This window comes from Oncorhynchus mykiss, chromosome 6 (assembly GCF_057628025.1).
Source record: "Oncorhynchus mykiss isolate SJ-2025 chromosome 6, ASM5762802v1, whole genome shotgun sequence".
NCBI lineage: Eukaryota > Metazoa > Chordata > Actinopteri > Salmoniformes > Salmonidae > Oncorhynchus > Oncorhynchus mykiss.
The window spans coordinates 20,589,916-20,610,218 of NC_143027.1; the positions used below are offsets into that span (position 1 = coordinate 20,589,916).

A 20,303-nucleotide genomic window follows, 5' to 3' on the forward strand; every position below is an offset into this window, starting at 1 on the left:
AGAGAATACCAAGCATGTGCAAAGCTGTCATCAAGGCAAAGGGTTGCTACTTTTTGAAGAATCTAAAATATATAATGTATTTTGATTTGTTTAACTCTTTATTGGTTACTACATGATTCCGTATGTGTTATTTCATAGTTTTGATGTTTTCTCTATTATTCTACAATGTAGAAAATAGTCAAAAAATAAAGAAAAACCTTGGAATGAGTAGGTGTGTCCAAACTTTTGACTGGTACTGTATATATATATATTTAACAGTTGGGGCTCAAAACAGGTGGGTCTCTGCCCCACCTGCCCTGAATGACGGGTCACCACTGGAAAGGACCAATGTCCCCTTGGAGATATATAACCTTACTGCCACATCCAGTGGACAGGTTGGCAATGACACGATTCAATCAGTACATTAATAAGAGTTTCACTAAAATGATGGAATGCTTTCCCTATTCTATCACTAAGGCACCAATAACAGTCCGGATCTATTTACATGAATCTGGCAAAAATATAATGTTTTTCATATTTGAACGTTTCAAATTATGTGCAAGTCACTCCGCTTGGAAGGACATCAACTATGACAACGTTGTGTATATTTGTTGTTGGCCTCTGCATCTGCATACATACTGAATTCATCCAAAACTACATCACTCTGTGGTGTCTTATTGAACTTCAACCTATGACGAAAATAAAATCCAGCCATACGCTCTAATCACCAAGGAGATGGTCTGCCAACCACCTTCTAGCCTAATCGACACTGCTGTAACACTCCATAGTCTCAGTGTCTCAATGTGCGTCAATGATCAAAGCAGCTTGTTGGCTTGTTTGTTTGTGCGCTACCTCCATAGCCCCTGAGGTAATAAACAAGCAGTCATTCTCTCTCTCCATACGGAACTTCTCCCACTAGTAGTAGTTTGTTGGTCTTGAGTGGATAGTGTCTGTTTTTTTTGTTTTTTTTACTCAAACTACTACATACTTGTTGGGCTTCCCCTCCAGTCCCACTAATCCCTCATATATTGGGGTCCCCCTCTAGTTTGGTCAGGTCAGTGGTGGTCCCCATAAACATGCTCTTTCCCCTCTCCAGCCGGCTTTTCTTGTCTGTCAGCCGGAAGGCCTCCATGAACTCATCGATGTCAATGTTGCCGTCCTGGTTGGTGTCTATGGTGACGGCCAGGTCCGAGATAGCCTCGTCAGTGATCTCCATCTTTAAGAAGGCACTCAGCAGCTTCCACGTCTGACGGAAGTCCTCCATTGTGATGAACCCTGGAAGGAGGCGGGAGGAGGGGGAGAGAGAGTGAAGGGAGAGACAGGAAAGAATGGTTGAGAGGAGAGGGAGGAGAGAGGGGAAGGAAAGATGGAGGAGAGGGGAAGGGAGGAGAGATGGAGAGCCAGTGGGATGAGGGGAGAGATAAGTAGCAGGGCTGGCGTCAGTTGGCTGGGTGTGATACTAGAAGACCAGTGGGTTAATCCTAAATCAATCTACTGCTGACGTTAGCGTTAACACCCCACAGACAGACTACAGGGAGGTTGGCCTCAATAAGTACAACATGTGTCTGAGTGTACTTACATATGTACGTTTGTAAACTATGCGCCCTAAACAAATAACACAGGTAACCAACCGGTAGTTGACGTCACGTCTTGTGCGATCAAAACGTTCACCTGAAGAAACAACACATGGAATGAAGGCGGAGTAAAGGAGTATTGTTACCTGAGTTGTCTAAATCCACTATTCTGAAGATGGTCTCCAAGGTGGCGCGATGGCGGTACAGGGTCTCCAGCAAACCCTGATCGATGTGCTGCATAGGCAATCAAGGGGAGAGTTGTCTGTGAACACCAATTGTTTTCTATGGCATCAGGTTTTGAAATAAGAGGTGTGTCATGACATACAGCTGTGTTCCCACAGAATGCTATATAACCATGTATGTTTGGACAAGACAAACAAACACAATTAACCTGTTGGGACAGAAGTATGTACATCCACAAGGATTTGATCAGTATTGTCAATATGGAAGTTAAATGACAGACGTAACATGCCATTACCTCCATTTGTGGCTCTTTTATGGAGAGTTCCTGGAACCACTCCTGGTAGTCCAACATGCCCCCCGGGGTCTTGCAGGTGGCCAGCTGAAAGCGCAGCATCCTCCAGGGTAGGCCTAGACGCAGCACACTCTCTACCGCCGTAGCCCAGTCATTCAGAGACACCTGCCCTGTGTTGGAGACAGGGAGGAGGGGACTGCTTAACATATACATATACACACATATATATATATATATATATACACACACACACACACACACACACACACACACACACACACACACACACACACACACACACACACACACACACACACACACGTATATATATATACAGTTGAAGTCGGAAGTTTACTTACACCTTAGCCAAATAGATGTAAACTCAGTTTTTCACAGTTCCTGACATTTAATCCTAATAAAAATTGTCTTAGGTCAGTTAGGATCACCACTTTATTTTAAGAACGTGAAATGTCAGAATAATAGTAGAGAGAATGATTTATTTCAGCTTTTATTTCTTTCATCACATTCCCAGTGAGTCAGAAGTTTACATACACTCAATTAGTATGGGTCAAACATTTTGGGTAGCCTTCCACAAGCTTCCCACAATAAGTTGGGTGAATTATGGCCCATTCCTCCTGACAGAGCTGGTGTAACAGAATCAGGTTTGTAGGCCTCCTTGCTCGCAGACGCTTTTTCAGTTCTGCCCTCAAATTTTCTATGGGATTGAGGTCAGGGCTTTGTGATGGCCACTCCAATACCTTGACTTTGTTGTCCTTAAGCCATTTTGACACAACTTTGGAAGTATGCTTGGGGTCATTGTCCATTTGGAAGACCCATTTGCGACCAAGCTTTAACTTCCTGACTGATGTCTTGAGATGTTGCTTCAATATATCCACTTAACTGTCCTTCTCATGATGCCATCAATTTTGTGAAGTGCACCAGTCCCTCCTGCAGCATAGCACCCCCACAACATGATGCTGCCACCCCGGTGCTTCACGGTTGGGATGTTGTTCTTCGGCTTGCAAGCCTCCCCCTTTTTCCTCCAAACAGAACGGTAATTATGGCCAAACAGTTCTATTTTTGTTTCATCAGACCAGAGGACATTTCTCCAAAAAGTACGATCTTTGTCCTCATGTGCAGTTGCAAACCATAGTCTGTTTTTTTTATGTGGTTTTGAGAGAACGAGAACAAGTTCTCCAACCAGGGCAGGGGGTGGTAGAAAAAAAAGAATCCAAAAGGATTCAAGTAATGTAATTTGATAGACTTAAATTGTATCTGCTAATTTCATAGCTGATCTAACCCCCCCCCCCCCCCCCCCCCCCCCAAAATAACCACAAAATAAGAGATATTATATCTCATGAAATATGAGTATAAACAATTAAAGGGTGTAAATTGTATTAAATCACATAAATCTTAATCCTTTGGGGGAATATTTGATCATGGCTATGTCAATTGATACGACACCTGTTTTGTCTTTGTCAAACTCTTGGAAGGCACTGACGAGGTCAGACTTGTGTGCAAACAGCTGTTCCCGCAGGACCTTGAGGGCTGAATGTTCCACCTTCCCCACACTGTAGTCCAGACAGGGAGAACAGATCAAACTCTGTGCACATCAATTTAATAATCTTAATTTTATTAATCTAAATAATTTTCCACTGTCTGTTGTAGCTTACTTTTTCCTGAGGGTGAGTTCTCGAGTCATACTGCTAGCCTGGTACTGAATCAAATAAGGCACTAGGTCTGGTCCCAATTTCACGTAGGCCCCTCTGTTGCTGCCCACTTCATAGTAGTTGGAGGCAGAGAACAGGGTGAGGACCTGTTGTACAAATTGTAAACAATACAGAATTACCAAATAGTGAAAAGCAGTGTTTTAGTTTCCAGAAACCTCTGGTACTGCACTTTCAAAGCACACAAATGTAGGCTGACTAAAGCAAGTGAGCAGCAAATGTAGGCTCACCGGAACTGATTACTGGCACCTGTTACTCTTATAGAATATTAGCTCAAAAGTATGGTGGAGCAACTGCTCTGCTCTGCCAAGTGAGATAAGACTTTAGTGTAGGCCTATGTCACGACAGGGCAGTGGGCATAAATGGGACTTAGCATTCAAAATATGCCATTACCAAGGCCAGGAGTTGTTCCTGGCCACATGACCTGACTAGGACAAACTTGTGGCCCTAGTTATAGCGCATAAGGAGGGTCTAGAGTGTTTTATGATCAGGTCACGTCTCAGAGTATTGCTGATCTGACATCAGATTTGCCGTTTAGATCATAATGAATATGGTTATATGGACAGGTGGAAGTGTAATATATCCACACTCCTACTCTGAGACACTGTTTGGATAGAGGCCCTAGTCTTACCCATCTTATTTAATCCCTTAGACACCTTTAGCCTGACTGTTCTCACCCTGCGGTTGTGGCAAAACTCGTAGCCATCCTGCTTGCACTCGTGGGAGCGGATGATGAGCTGCATGTTGTGTCTGTCCAGGAAGTCCTGGGTGACGTCTGGCCCCCAGTAGCAGCCTCCTCCCCGCACTTCGTTGGGTATGCAGCCGTTCTGAGACATGGGGTCACTCCACAGTAGGTCCAGAATCTAGTCATATAAATAATACATTGTAAAATTATTAGCATTTTTGTCAGACCCAAGGACGCTTATATTATATCAGAGTATATACTACATACTGCTGACAATCATTCACCATTTGGAGACAGATTTTCCTTAAAATACTGTGATGGATTCAGTTGAATAACTATTGTACTGTAAGACACATTAACCTTCACCATTGAGTTAAAGTGAAGAAAACAAAATGTAGTTGGCTCCTCTTGTAAAATGAGGGTTTGTCCTGAAAAGTGTCTGCTTGTAAAACAGATGGCAAATTGGAAAACAAGATTGTTATTCAGGTTGACGGATTAACGGTCCTCTGTTTTAGTCTGTCTGTGACTAAGTAAGTGACTGTAGGCAGGTTGGCATTTACTGTCATGAGTCTTGCTCTGGAGGCAGCTCTGCAGAGTGGTGACTAACTGGCACAGCCAAAAAGTCATAAAACCTGATTTTAAACCCAACCCTAACCTTAACTCTAACCTTAACCACACTGTAAACCCTAATGCCTTAAACTAAGATTTTTGTTTTCATTAATTTGTATTATATAGACAATTTTGCAGCTGGTCCATCTAGCGCCTGCGGCACTCCAGGACCAGGGTTGCCTACCTTTGATCTAGTGGAAACCTCTCTGTTCCGGCTCAAGGGAAAGAATCATGACAATAAATGTCAATCTGCGACATACACAAACAGAGCATAGAGCACTCCTAGTGCTGAGGTGGTGTTTAACAACCAATCATGAGTAACTGACTGAGTATCGAACCTGTATAGAGCTAAAGGCTAAAGTCGTCAGGTCTCAGACAAGGTTTACTGTTACTCATCACACAGCACAGCTCACCAAACCACCTCTCTAGTCTACAACACATCCCCAGCCGGAATTCCTCACCTGTTTCCACTCCTCTACGGTAGTGTCTGCTGTGTCGGGGGATTCCTGCGATGCTGAGGAGACGGCCAGGTTATTGAGTTCCCCCTGACTGTGGCTGAAGCCGCCCTTGATGAAGCCGGACTGCCTCCGCCGCACCTCTATCTCCTCGTCAACGGTCCGGGGGACCCTGCCGGAAAAGTCCTGGAGTGAGCGGCGCTGGAAGCCATCCCGGGGTCCGAAGGAGTTGGCCTTGATCAGGGAGACCCGGCGCTGGTTGTTCTTGGTGCCTGACAGGTCGTCTTCCATGTCCAAGTCCACAGAGGACTGACTCACTGGGTATTGTGTCCTCTTCTTAGGAGGCCTCAGGGCTGACACGTACTGGGAGACGACAGAGAAATAGAGATAGAGAAACGGGGAGGGAGAGAGAACACAAAGGCATTATTTCAATTATATGAAATAATGTATTAACATTTACATCTGTCCTCTTTGTCAGTCCGTGGAAATGGACCGTTTTCCCTTTTCTTCATGTGTTTGTAGTGTATGTTCCACCATATTTTTGATTGATTGATAGAAACTACATTTGTCTAGAGAAAGTCTCACTTACTTTGTGTCTGTCCACTCTGGCTATGAGGCAGAGGTCCGTGGTGTTGGAGATGCCCCCATGCAGGATCAACACTTTCTGATCGATGACTGTTGCCAGGGGCAACCAGCTGAAGATCTTCTGAAGCAGCTTTAGAATCCTCTTGCCGTGCATCTGAGGACAAGGGAAAATAACTACAATTATAATTCATCACTGCATTGTTGAATAGATGAGACGAGTGTGACATTTTGTCCCTATATGTGCCAGCAAAGTTGGGAATTGTGTTTAAAAAATGTATGTCAAACTGATCTGGCTTTTAAACCAGTGTAAACAACTAATCACTTTAGCTGTACTGTTTTGATGCATGTTTAGAATCTGGGTAAAGATCCAAGAGTGCATTGCTGCGTGGGCGTAAGTACAGTAAAGCCACTGATCATCCTGACTCGCTGTAACCTGTAACCGGCACATTGAGAGAACACTGATGACCTTAAGTCATCTTGTTTAGCAACCTCTTAATCCTTTTACTGGACGTTACGAGTCAGTGAGTGACCCACATTGAATGTGGAAATACACCCCTTTTAAACTCTGAGCAATGAGCGAGTCAATTGCAGTTTATAGTTGTGATTCCAAGTTATCGAAGTATTAAATAAAGATACTATTTAGATAGCAAAGAGATTTTCCTGATGTTTTATAAGTAGGATAAAGAGGATTTAATGCCATATGGTCAACAAACTATTCTGAACATCCTGCACGTATTTACAGTCCTACATGAGACTGACATCAGACTTCAGTGAGCTTGTGGGCATGGCCCTAATTTGTGAGTTCTCTGTCACCTGGAGCTGCATGGCAAATGGTTCAGGAACACAAGGATAGGACAATGCCCAAAGACTGGTCAGCCCTTCCTCCTCTGGGGGGCCAAAATGAACAGTTGAAGTTGGAAGTTTACATACACTTAGGTTGGAGTCATTAACTCGTTTTTCAACCACTCCACAAATTTCTTGTTAACAAACTATACTTTTGGCAAGTCGGTTAGGACATCTACTTTGTGCATGACACAAGTACTTTTTCCAACAATTGTTTACAGACAGATAATTTCACTTATAATTCAATATATCACAATTCCAGTGGGTCAGAAGTTTACATACAGTAAGTTGACTGTGCCTTTAAACAGCTTGGAAAATTCCAGAAAATTATGTCATGGATATTGAAGCTTCTGATAGGCTAATTAACATAATTTGAGTGAATTGTAGGTGTACCTGTGGATGTATTTCAAGGCCTACCTTCGAACTCAGTGCCTCTTTACTTGACATTGTGGGAAAATCAAAAGAAATCAGCCAAGACCTCAGAAAATAAATTGTAGACCTCCACAAGTCTGGTTCATCCTTGGGAGAAATTTCCAAATGCCTGAAGGTACCACGTTCATCTGTACAATTAATAGTACGCAAGTATAAACACCATGGGACCACGCAGCCGTCATACCGCTCAGGAAGGAGACACGTTCTGTCTCCTTGAGATTAACGTACTTTGGTGCGAAAAGTGCAAGTCAATCCCAGAAACAACAGCAAAGGACCTTGTGAAGATGCTGGGGAAACAGGTACAAAAGTCTCTATATCCACAGTAAAACGAGTCCTATATCGACATAACCTGAAAGGCTGCTCAGCAAGGAAGAAGACACTGCTCCGAAACTGCCATAAAAAAGCCAGACTATGTGTGGGCAGAACTGAAAAAGCGTCTGCGAGCAAGGAGGCCTACAAACCTTACTCAGTTACACCAGCTCTGTCAGGAGGAATGGGCCAAAATCCACCCAACTTATTGTGGGAAGCTTGTGGAAGGCTACCCGAAACGTTTGACCTAAGTTAAACAATTTAAAGGCAATGCTACCAAATACTAATTGAGTGTATGTAAACTTCTGACCCACTGGGAATGTGATGAAAGAAATAAAAGCTGAAATAAATCATTCTATCTACTATTATTCTGACATTTCATATTTTTTAAATAAAGTAGTGATCCTAACTGACCTAAGACAGGGAATAATTTTTACTAGGATTAAATGTCAGGAATTGTGAAAAACTGAGTTTAAATGTATTTGGCTAAGGTGTAAGTAAACTTCTGACTTCAACTGTGTCTCTCTGGTACAGTATCCAGAACATTGAATATTGAATGTGATAGAATAATACTATAGTATCCATGTATAGTTTCTATCTGAAACTTGTTCACTGAGGATACCTCTATATACAGTACCAGTCAAAAGTTGGACACAACTACTCATTCAAGGTTTTTTTTATATTTTTTTTACTATTTTTTACATTGTAGAATAATAGTGAAAATATAGTCAAAATAGTGAAAATAATAGTCAAAACTATGAAATTACACATATGGAATCATGTAGTAACCAAAAAAGTGTTAACTTCATATGGCTGCAGGGGCAGTATTGAGTAGCTTGGATGAAAAGGTGCCCATTGTAAACGGCCAGCTCCTCAGTCTCAGTTGCTAATATATGCATATTATTATTAGTATTGGATAGAAAACACTCTAAAGTTTCCAAAACTGTCAAAATATTGTTCGTGAGTTTAACAGAACTGATATTGCAGGCGAAATCCTGAGGAAAATCAAAACAGGAAGTTGCTTCTATTTTGATAACTCCATGTTCCATAGCCTCACTTTGCTGGATTTAAAGGGATATGAACCAGATTCATTTTCCTATCACTTCCTCAAGGTGTCAACAGTCTTCAGACATAGTTTCAGGCTTTTATTTTGAAAAATGAGCCAGAACGATAACATCGCGTCAAGTGGTCACATGAGTTTTGCTTGCGCAACAGAATTTGGACAGCCATTGTTTTTCCCTCTCCTACTGTGAAAGACATTTGCGGTTCATATATTATCGATTATATATTTTAAAAACAACCTGAGGATTGATTATAAAAAATATTTGACATGTTTCTGTGGACATTATGGAAACTATTTGGAATTTTTGTCTGCGTTGTTGTTACCGCTCTTTCCTGTGGATATCTGAACATAACGCGACAAACAAACAGAGGTATTTTGGATATAAAAATCATCTTTATGGAACAAACTGAACATTTGTTGTGTAACTGGGAGTCTCGTGAGTGAAAACATCTGAAGATCATCAAAGGTAAACGATTAATTTGATTGCCTTTCTGATTTTCGTGACCGAGCTACCTGATGCTAAGTGTACTTAATGTTTTATTGTGCGATCGATAAACTTACACAAACGCTTGGATTGCTTTCGCTGTAAAGCATCATTTCAAAATCTGACACGACAGGTGGATTAACAAAAGGCTAAACTGTGTTTTCCTATATTGCACTTGTGATTTCATGAATATAAATATTTATAGTAATATTTATTGTATGTAGCGCTATGCTATTCAGCGGTTGTTGATGACACTTATCCCGATAGGGGGATTGCAGCCATAACAAGTTAAACAAATCAAAATAGATTTTAGATTTTTCAATGTAGCCACCTTTTGCCTTGATGACAGCTTTGCAAACTCTTGGCATTCTCTCAACCAGCTTCGCGAGGAATGCTTTTCCAACAGTCTTGAAAGAGATCCCACATATGCTGAGCACTTGGCTGATTTTCCTTCTTGGTCAAATAGACCTTACACAGCCTGGAAGTGTGTTTTGGGTCATTGTCCTGTTGAAAACAAATGATAGTCCCACTAAGCGCAAACCAGATGGGATTGCATATCGCTGCAGAATGCTGTGGTAGCCATGCTGGTTAAGTGTGCCTTGAATTCTAAATAAATCACTCACAGTGTCACAAGTAAAGCACCCCCACACCATCACAACTCCTCCTCCACTTTTCTCGGTGGGAACCACACATGCGGAGATCATCTGTTCACTTACTCTGCGTCTATAAAGACATGGCGGTTGGAACCAAAAATCTCACATTTGGACTCATCAGACCAAAGGACAGATGTCCACTGGTCTAATGTCCATTGCTAGTGTTTCTTGGCTCAAGTCTCTTCTTCTTATTGGTGTCCTCTAGTAGTGTTTTTTTTGTTGTTGCAGAAATTCGACCATGAAGGCCTGATTCACGCAGTCTCCTCTGAACAGTTGAGGTTGAGATGTGTCTGTTACTTGAACTCTGTGAAGCATTTATTTGGCCTGCAATCTGAGGTGCAGTTAACTCTAATGAACTTATCCCCTGCAGCAGAGGTAACTCTGGGTCTTCCTCTCCTGTGGCGGACCTCATGAGAGCCAGTTTCATCATAGCTCTTGATGGTTTTGCGACTGCACTTGAAGAAAGGTTCAACAAATTATTACTTACAATAACGGCCTACCCCAGCCAAACCCTCCCCGGGATCGAACCTTCTAGCATGGCCAGTTGTGATACAGCCCGGGATCGAACCCTCTAGCACTGCCTCTAACACTGCGATGCAGTGCCTTAGACTACCCAATCAGGATCCCTAATTCCACAAATTAACAAGGCACACCTGTTAATGCATTCCAGGTGACTACCTCATGAAACAGGTTGAGAGAATGCCAAGTGTGTGCAAAGCTGTCATCAAGGGAAAGGGTGGCTACTTTGAAGAATCTCAAATATAATACATATTTTGATTTGATGAACACTGTTTTGGTTACTACATGATTCCGTATGTGTTATTTCATAGTTTTGATGTCTTCACTATTATTCTACAATGTATAACCTTCAGATGTTATATATTGAATTAAATGCCTTTGCTCTCTCTCTTATCCTGTATCCAGTCCATGGAGGAAGGTTGTATGATCAATTCTCATTTCCTAGGCTTCTAGGCCTCTGGCCTAGTAAGCATCTCTTTGTCCATGCTTTGCCTTATAAATTAACCTTAGAATCTATATGCTAGAATAATGATTTGTTGATCTCAGTATTGCCTTGTAAATGAAGCTTTATGCCTTGTATGAGAACCCATTCATTTTATTAAGTTATTAAATAGTACTTTCTTTGATATTCACTTCTCATGACCATTCATTGATCTTAGTCAGCTAAACCCATAATAGTTTTATATTTTCTTCCGGGGGTGGATCAGCTTTAATAGTGCAGATAGATTGTAGCTTTCGTCAATGTAATTGTCTGCATCATTTCCAATCCCCCATATATTTTTTTGTAAATATATATAATCTCAAATATAATATAGATTTTGATTTGATTAACACTTTTCTGGTTACTATGTGATTCCATAGGTGTTATTTCATAGTTTTGATGTATTCACTGTTATTCTACAATGAAGAAAAGAGTCAAACTAAAGAAAAACCCTTGAATGAGTAGGTGTGTCCAAACGTTTGACTGGTACAGTATGTATGATCTCTGTGGTTACACATATCTGTACACATGTATACATACATATCTATTTTAAATATTTGTTCCTTTATTATTTTCTCCTAACCCTACCACCCCTCCCATAATTACTTCCAGCTTATACATACTATATACATTTTATAGACATAGTGTATTTTACAATAGTTATCTTTTGTTTGTTTTTAATCCCATCCTTCAAACATCATCAACCCCTCCCATCTATTTCTGAAGCCCATCCAGTTCAATTTTGCCATATATTTTTAACTGTGCTGAGTCATAAAATTCTGAACCTATATACAATTTACAGACACAGTATATTTCACATTAGTTATGTTGTTTTTAATCCCACCCTTCAGCTCCACTCGACCTCTCCCATCTATCTCTTAACACCATTCATTTATTTTACTTTTTTATTAGGCATTCAACTGTGTTATGTTTCACAAAAGTTCTGAACCTTTCTATTCTCATAGTTGCTACTGATTGCAAATTAAAGATAACATTTTTTTCAAAAAGTATTATTATATTATTGAATCCATAATACTTTATTGTGCATGGTTCAACTGTAGTCTCTTGCATATTGCTAATTGAATTTATGGAGTCAGATAAACATTTTAATAGGCTAATTGCTAGGTCTTATTACGAGTCGCATGTGAGGCATTTATAATATCATATGCACTGTATTATATTATATATTATTATAAAATATATTATATGTATTATATGCACATGTCAAATATTTCGGCCCACGACAAGTTCATCTTGTGTTAGTGATCTAGAAGAAAAAGAAATGCACACCTATTAAGACGAGGTGCTGGCTAGCGGAGTGGAAACTTGAAAATAAAAGAGAGCCGCACACTCTAGGAGCTCAGATGCAAAAATGTAATACCAACGTTTCGACAGCCAAGCTGTCTTCATCAGGGTCTAATCACAAACACTGCGGGATGACTCGTTTATATAGTGTCAAAAGACACAGGTGTCTGTAATCATGGCCAGGAGTGGCCTAATATCATTGGTTAATAATCAAATATTAAAATGTCATACAAAGAACAGCATACAAACAAATGGATAGCATACGATCATAGATTAATTTGACTATACAAGTTTACACACAATTACAATGGCAAAGTCACAATAATCACAAGAATGGCTTCAGATCAAAGTCTACGTTGAGACCGAAAGGTGCAAGGGTCTTTAAATTAAAGATCCAGGCAGCCTCTCGTTTTAACAATAAATTATCAAGGTCACCCCCTCTCCTCATCTTGTGTTAGTCAACACAGGATGTGTTCTTTATTTATTTAACTTTTCTAAAATGAAACCTACCTTGTATTTCCCCAACACCTCCTTGGTGAAGCCATACCTAAACAAACAACAAAGATATACCAGAGTTGAAAATATGTGATTGTTTAAATGATTAAATAGATTGAATTGGTACATGATCAGTGTTTTGACTGTACACCTCAAGTTGACAATATGGTCTTCATGGTTTCCCCTGTTGAGGTGAACATCGTTTGGATACACGAGCAGGAAGGCAAAAAGGATGAGGAGAATCTCAATGGAATCTTTGCCTCGATCAACAAAGTCTCCATTGAAAACATATGGCCGATCCAATGATGGCATGCCATTCTACAGGGGAAACAATAAACACAACAGACTATGAATATCTTAAATGTATATCTTCATATCTGTTATGGGGGAAAGTTTCAACAAAAATAATGATTTAATTTCATATGTATTTAGCTGATAAATTGTAGCAGGTGACGCACAGTACCTTGTAAAATATCAACAGCAGGTCTTCAAGCTGCCCATGTAAATCACCTTGGATGAAACAATGCTGTATCAATACACTGATATAACCATTACAGTTTATCATTTACCAATATTTGTATAATTTAGGGTATATAAAAAATAACATTTGAAAAGGGTTGCTCTCCTCGATGAGGTGAATCGAGACAACAACAAAAAACTGTGGTGATTTATTACTCACCACAAACAGTGATTTCTTTGCTGTGACAGGTGGAGATTCGACTGATATTTGGCAGCTTTCGGAGTAACTTCCATGTTTCCAGGAGAAGTTGGAGAACGTACCGAGAGTGGAGCTGCTACTGGGAGAAACAGTTGTGTAGTGAAAGGGATTTGTGATAAAGCTAAAGCGCTATAGTTAGGAACAGAGAATCAATTTCATTCTAACTGTACATAAATGCACCTACTCTTTTATTCCTGAAGGCCTCTACCATGGAAGCCACTTGTTCCACAGTAAGAGGGAAGATGAGACGGGGACCTGAGTAGATCTCTGGCACCTCAATATTCTTATAGCAGAAGTGCCTCTCCCACTCTGTATCGCGGCACACTTCATTCTCTCTGAATATGTGGGAGATTAAGTTGCCTGTAGTGGAGAAACCACAGGTATAATATGACAACTTTCGTGAAAACAGAAATAAGGGTCCCAATTGTATACAAAAGCCACAACAGAAGGGCAGGGAAAGTCTTACGTTCAGTGCTAGTTGGGTTGAAGTTGTCCATGAGGTAGCCAAGGAAATTGTAAAGCTGCATAGAAAAGAGAGAGATAGACATTTTTTAGCAAAGTTTCACAAAGTATTCTATAAGTAGCTATTCGCCAGGGGAACTGTATGATTGTGTTGAATTACTATGTATTAAACCTTTCCTCACACAAAGTAAATACTAGTATTGCACTTTTGGATGATTTATTTGCTATGTAAAAAAACATCTAATGTTAATCAATCTTTTACTTTCTTATTTTTTCTACTTTCATATGCCATGTCCTTCAAAGCACAGGAGGATACTAATTGGAGGTGACACCATTATAGGGGATAACGGGCTCGTTGTAATGGCTGGAGCAGAATGGTATCATATACATCAAACACATGGTTTGATGCCAATCCATTTGTTCAGTTCCAGCCATTATTACGAGCCATCCTCCCCTCAGCAGCCTCCACTGCTTCGAAGGTAGTGTACCAATTCATGGGGAACATCTGGGGGGAGGGGCATGAACCAGCTACCATGTAAGTTGTAAGGCAAGTGCACTACCAACTGTGCCATAAAGTCTCTGGCAGTTGTACACTAATATACAGGGTGACTACAGTGTCTCACTTTGATCTGGGCCTGCTCCCCAGAGTATTCTATAGACTGGAAGATGTTCCAGGTGTATCTGCGTCTCATCTCCATACGAGCCACATATTGACGGTACCAGCGCTGGATCAACACAGCTGCCTTCATCGCTGTTGGACAGAATAGAGAGAGACCATTCAGTGCTAGACCAAGACCCACGAACATGCCTGTGTATGTTCATGCATTATGTGGTTGTATGTCTCTAGGGGGGTCACAACAGTAGAGTATTAGATATATAATCACAACAGTATTATAACAAGGACAGATCATTGATTGCCCTGATTTATCAATGCCAGGTCTGGACATTGTGTAACAAATACTGTTCTGGTCCCAGTCCACCCTTGCTAACGGGACACAACAACATACTGTCCAACAAAAGCCAGACCACTACAGCCTTGACCTTTGACCCAGACTGACCCTGCAGTAAACATTCCATCTGTTTCCTGTTACCTGCTACCTTACAAGTAAACAACATCAACATAGAAGGGAAGCATTTGGGCTTACATGTGATGGCTTCATGTAGCATTGCAGGTACAGAAAAATAAGAGAAAATACATGACATTATTTCACACACACACAAATAGGTTAGGATTTGAGGTAAAGGCGATAAAGTCACCATTATTCTGTGTATACTGCAAATTGGTCTACATTTTCTAGAGGGCAATGCTTTATCTTTGTAGAAATTGCTTGAACATCGCTAAAATAAAAAAAGAGCACACACATCCTCTAAAGGCTCCTACACATCTATCCAACTACAGCCAACCCAACCGGCTATAGATCATCATCAATATTTAGTTGGCTGTAATTGGATAATTGTGTTGAAGTCTTTATGAAGCATGGAGAAATGGATACATTATCAATGTTTCTCAATCTCCAGTAGGTGGATCGGCATTGTTCCCTGAAATGGTTACCAGACAGAAATTTAGTCAGCTCTCATTAAAGTGATGCTCCAAAGCATTTGTATAATATCAGCTAGTAGCTTTGAAAGTAATGCTCACGAGCCAAAATGGGTCCCCGAAAATGTTGCTAAATTGTGTAGTACATCATCCATTTCGTATGATATGTTACGAAATGTTTTTGCAATTCGTATGATATGTTAAGAATTCCAATTCATACAACATGTCAGACTTAGAAAATGTAGGCCTTTCCTATGCACGCCTTTCTTATGCACTTCTCAGTATTTGGTTTTCAGACTTTCCTTATTCAGTCACTTAGAGCACTCTGCAGGCGTGGTTACCTTGCACGATTGAAATAAATGTAATTCAACTGCTGAAAACCCTCCTACTTGCTGGCCAACATATTTTCTCGTAGAGTTTTCATTCAATAAGGTTTCCAGTACATTTATCTTGAGCCATCCCTTTAAATACGGTGTCCCTTTTAGTTAGAAGTTTGTCAACAGACTCTAGAATATATGGAGAGAGCGGGTTCAGAATATCAGGAATCAATGAAAGAAAGTCATCTAAATATATGCGCATTCGTTTCCGTTTGACCACAAATTGGTAGATTAATAAATACTCTGATCTTGTAGATTATTTAATGTTAGGAAAGTATTTTTGTATCAGAGAGAGAGAGCCTTTATGCACAAAATATATGGATTCATCAAAAATACAGTGGTTTGACTTATCCTGAAAGTTGCCTTATTCAGTTCTTCAACCCATGGTAATGTTGGAAGATAAGTCTATATAGAATTATAGTAGGGAGAATAGTGTACAATAGTAGGCTATATATACCCTTGTCTATTGCCTGCTCTTGTCTGCACTAACCATTGGCTTCAAACGGTTACAGTTTGGTCTGCGTTCTGCTCCATAACCATTTCATTAGCCTACATGTTTTTTTTGTCCACCTCACTAATATGTCCGACCTCAAACCTTGTTATCAACTGTAGCTAAGGATCCTCAGCAACAACCACACGGCCGTGACGACATTTACAGAGGAAGCAAATGAAAGTAAACAAAACAAAGTATGAAATAAAAATGTAGGCTATACCAACTAAAGGGGCCTTACAGTAAATTGACAGTTGAATATGTGTGGTTATTAGGCCTACTGACAGTCGACACTGATAGTGGCTAATATTTATCATGATAGAAATATGAAATAGAGAAAGTCGAGATAGCCTATAAGTAAGACATTCGAGAGTACCCATCCCTGCAAGTTAAAAGACTGTACAATTTTAATTCTGCATAATGGTACAGCATATTAACTTTAATGTGGGAATGTTGCTTCAGTTTGCTGCTACAGTATATGAGTGGTTTCACATTTGTCTCCAGCGTCTATAAGATAAAAATATGTCTAAAACAAATGTCATTTGTATTTACAATCCCCTTATCCAAACGGATTACTCATTTACCTAGCTCACATCAATAGCTCTTATCAATTTGTAACCGGTTCGTTAGACCTTATTCATGGAATCCACACATGTAAAGGTAGTGGAATTATTAGGGAATGAAGTCAAGGTCAGAATACGGGGTATCTGCCTCACCTTCATTTATTCAATCTCCACCCAAAACGAATAGCAGGTGAATAGCATAATATTCTCAGGCTTAAATTCAATGTCAGAATACGCATAGAGAGAAAAGTGTATAAAGGAGAATTGCGTTCCATTTATGCTGCTTAATGCGGCAATCAGCAGTTGAAACAATAAAGTGAAGTCCCTATTTTGGTAAAAGCTGAGGGATGGGACTGGAGAAATGTAACCACTCTCAAAGACATAGGCAGGGCTATGGATGCAAGGACTAACAATCCATGATATCAAAATGATAGTTTTAACCATGTTTTGCGGTTACATAGTGTTTGTTTACATTTACTTTATTAGAAACATTGGAGTAAAAGAAGCTTATATTTTCTGATGGGGTACTACAGTTGAACTAAGCTCACGAGGCATTAATATGTTATACTCTTCAAGAATCAATGGCTACATACTGTATAACTAATTTATAAGTACAAAAATAACTAATTATGTAGCAACTGCCCCTTTAACTCGGGCGATCACAGACTGCATCTTAATAGATTTGATGTAAACCGTCCTCAGATTAGGAGGAACCATATGGTTCCTGGGACAAAAATAGTTTGACAAAGACTGATAGATATGGCACTGGACTCTGAGTTTACCTGCGACGATTGCAACTTCCATTATTTTATGGAAGAGAAATAGAGGGGTGTATGGTTAGAATATCTATCTTACTGAAGTTGATAAACAGAATACAACATTTTAAAATAATTGACAGGAAATCATTATCAGTGGATGCTTTTTTCTATCCTTCCTGATGTATTGTGGTTATGATACATTTCATATGTCAACACCAATGACATTTTAGCAGCTGATCTTATTCAGTCGGACTTACAGGAACAGTTAGGGTTAAGTCTTGCCCAAGGGCATATCAACAGATTTTTCACCTAGTCAGCTCAGGGATTTGAACTAGCAACCTTTCAGTTAGTGGCCAAACACTCAACCGCTAAGCTACCTGCTAGCCTATGACACAAGTAAGATGTAAACATGATTCATGCTTGTAGAACAGTGGTATTCAAACCTTTTCAGTGGAGACCCCACTGAAAAGAATTTCTAGGGACCCCATTTTTTTCCCAAGAATTTCTCATGACCCCATCCCACTCAATTCTAATTAAACAAAACATGAATTTCTCATGACCCCATCCCACTCAATTCTAATTAAACAAAACAAATAATTACATTAACTCAATCTCATTTATTTTTTCAAATGATCGTTCTCAAAAACGTTTATATATTGTCCCATCTGTACTCCTTATTTCTTGTATTTTATTTTTTTAAATATTTTTGCGACCCCACTGCAGTATCCCCGTGACCCCGACTTTGAATACCACTGTTGTAGAACATAAAGGCCAGTGAACAAGACTCCCAACTGTCAGGTTAGGCCTACCTTTTCCCCCCTTTTTTGTATGGAACTTGTTCGACTTTGCGACGCCACATCCCATGGTTATTCCTGTCAGGAATGGTTATTCCTGTCAGGCAAACATATAAAGAATCACAATTTATAGAAACTGGGCCATGTCACACTGCCAAACACTGAAAGACCTAAATAGATCCGACCCAGACAAACATGTCCACTACACAGAAACCAATGAGAGCATGGTGATAATGTTCCCTGAGACAACATTTTAATCTTGTTATCTTCTGGCTCACCTCGGGCCTCATTGATTGACCTCAATCCTACAGTAGAGACTATGTATGTAATTCTATAAAGGCATACTTATTCCATGACTTCTAGGAAATTAGATGTTGAAACAGTTTTACATGACCCTTTGGCAAGTTTGGTAAGGCCTATAATATGTATTGTGACTTTTAGTTTCTGAAATGTAATTATATACCTGTGGCTATCATGTAACAAACCATTATGGGAAATACTGTTGTTTCTATGACATTGTGAGTATTGATTTCTGTGTTTCATAAGCTGATTGTGTTTCTGAAATGGAAAGTCAGTGTTGTTTTTAAAGGACTAGGGGGTTTAATATACATAAGATCAAGGAAAAACAGACAAATGAAAAGTATATCACATAACATCTGACAATCACAGTCTCTCTGATTGAGCTGACAAGAGGAACATTATGGAATTAATGTTGAATTAATCACATCTGTTATCAAACATCTTACTTCCCATAATAATTTGAGCTATTCATTTTATTCTGCTTCTGCTTCTTCTTTTTCTTCTCTTCCACTTTTTTAATTCAGGAAACACTCAAATGGTAAGAGACCATCTTAAAGGGCCAATCTGCGGTTTGAACAATAAGAAGCGGTCACGCCGCCACTGTTTCGATAAAACAAACATATATCTTGGGTTCTGATGGGGTATGACAGTTGAACTAAGCTCAATCAGTATGCAATATCGCAAATTGCCCCTTTAACATAGCCATATGAAAATGTAAATGCTTTTTTCAAAGAAAAACAACTTACCTGGTCACCGGCGCTACTCTGTCAACAAGTTCCCAAGTATTTTGGCCATGAATGGTTGGTCTCAGTATGTATTCTTGGAGCATTTGCACCTTTGCATTTCTCTTCAATCCACACACATCAAGTCAAGGTTTGAGATCATACATACTAGTGAGGTGGACAATAATATTTTCCACTTAATTCTTATACTTCACTACTGACATCATGTGCTGCTATTCCATATGGCAGCTCTCGTTGCTCTCTTGTTCTCTGGTGTGGCTTGTTTGGCATTATGGCTTAATCAAGGCAACAAGCCTAGAGTGGATTAGGCTGGCTAATGACTTGATGCGGCTAGAGTAGACTGTTCTTTATATAGAAGGATGGCATACTGTACCTGTTAAAGGGCAACGTGTGTTGTTTGGGGTCGTACCATGACTTCCTCGTTGATTACAGCTGTCTGTATCGAAGTGATTGCTAGGTATGAGGTTTGTGTGTTTGTTTGAGGGGATCTCACTTGGTTTCTAAATACAGAGTGACAAAGACTTAATGGAAACTTAATATGGATTTATTAGCCAGCCCTATTGTTTATGATTTTGTTGTCATGGAGGATTGATCAGGCTCATTGATTCGAGTTGAAAAATAAATGCTGCGCTCATGTGAATGGCATGCTTTGAGCACTACTGAAAAGTTATATTTACATGTGAAAAGTGAATGCCATATGCTGCATTTGCTATAGGCCTATTGTTTACATTTTTGTTGGTGACACTTTGATATCTTGATAATATGCAGCTGTTTAAAGGACAAATCCACAAATGAAAAAATAACAAAATTGTTTTGGTAAAAACATATATAATTTATAATTTATAATTTATAATTTATAAGTCCAAAAATTGATTTAGCAACTACAGA

General features: G+C 39.7%; 1 protein-coding gene across 1 annotated transcript; it reads right to left on the reverse strand.

Annotated features, from left to right (window-relative positions):
- Positions 1-206: 206 nt before the first annotated feature.
- Positions 207-18,463, reverse strand: ppef2a (protein phosphatase with EF-hand domain 2a). Its single transcript, XM_090237193.1, has 17 exons — positions 18,388-18,463; positions 14,999-15,007; positions 14,477-14,604; positions 13,858-13,912; positions 13,576-13,751; positions 13,353-13,467; positions 13,137-13,183; positions 12,825-12,991; positions 12,689-12,725; positions 6,094-6,243; positions 5,511-5,867; positions 4,433-4,618; positions 3,702-3,844; positions 3,493-3,599; positions 2,032-2,198; positions 1,700-1,787; positions 207-1,254 (listed from the first exon to the last, which is right to left on the reverse strand). Exons 1-17 carry the CDS (start codon positions 18,440-18,442, stop codon positions 1,001-1,003), a joined length of 2,241 nt encoding a protein of 746 aa, XP_090093319.1. The 5' UTR covers positions 18,443-18,463; the 3' UTR covers positions 207-1,000.
- Between the last annotated feature and the right edge of the window lie 1,840 nt (positions 18,464-20,303).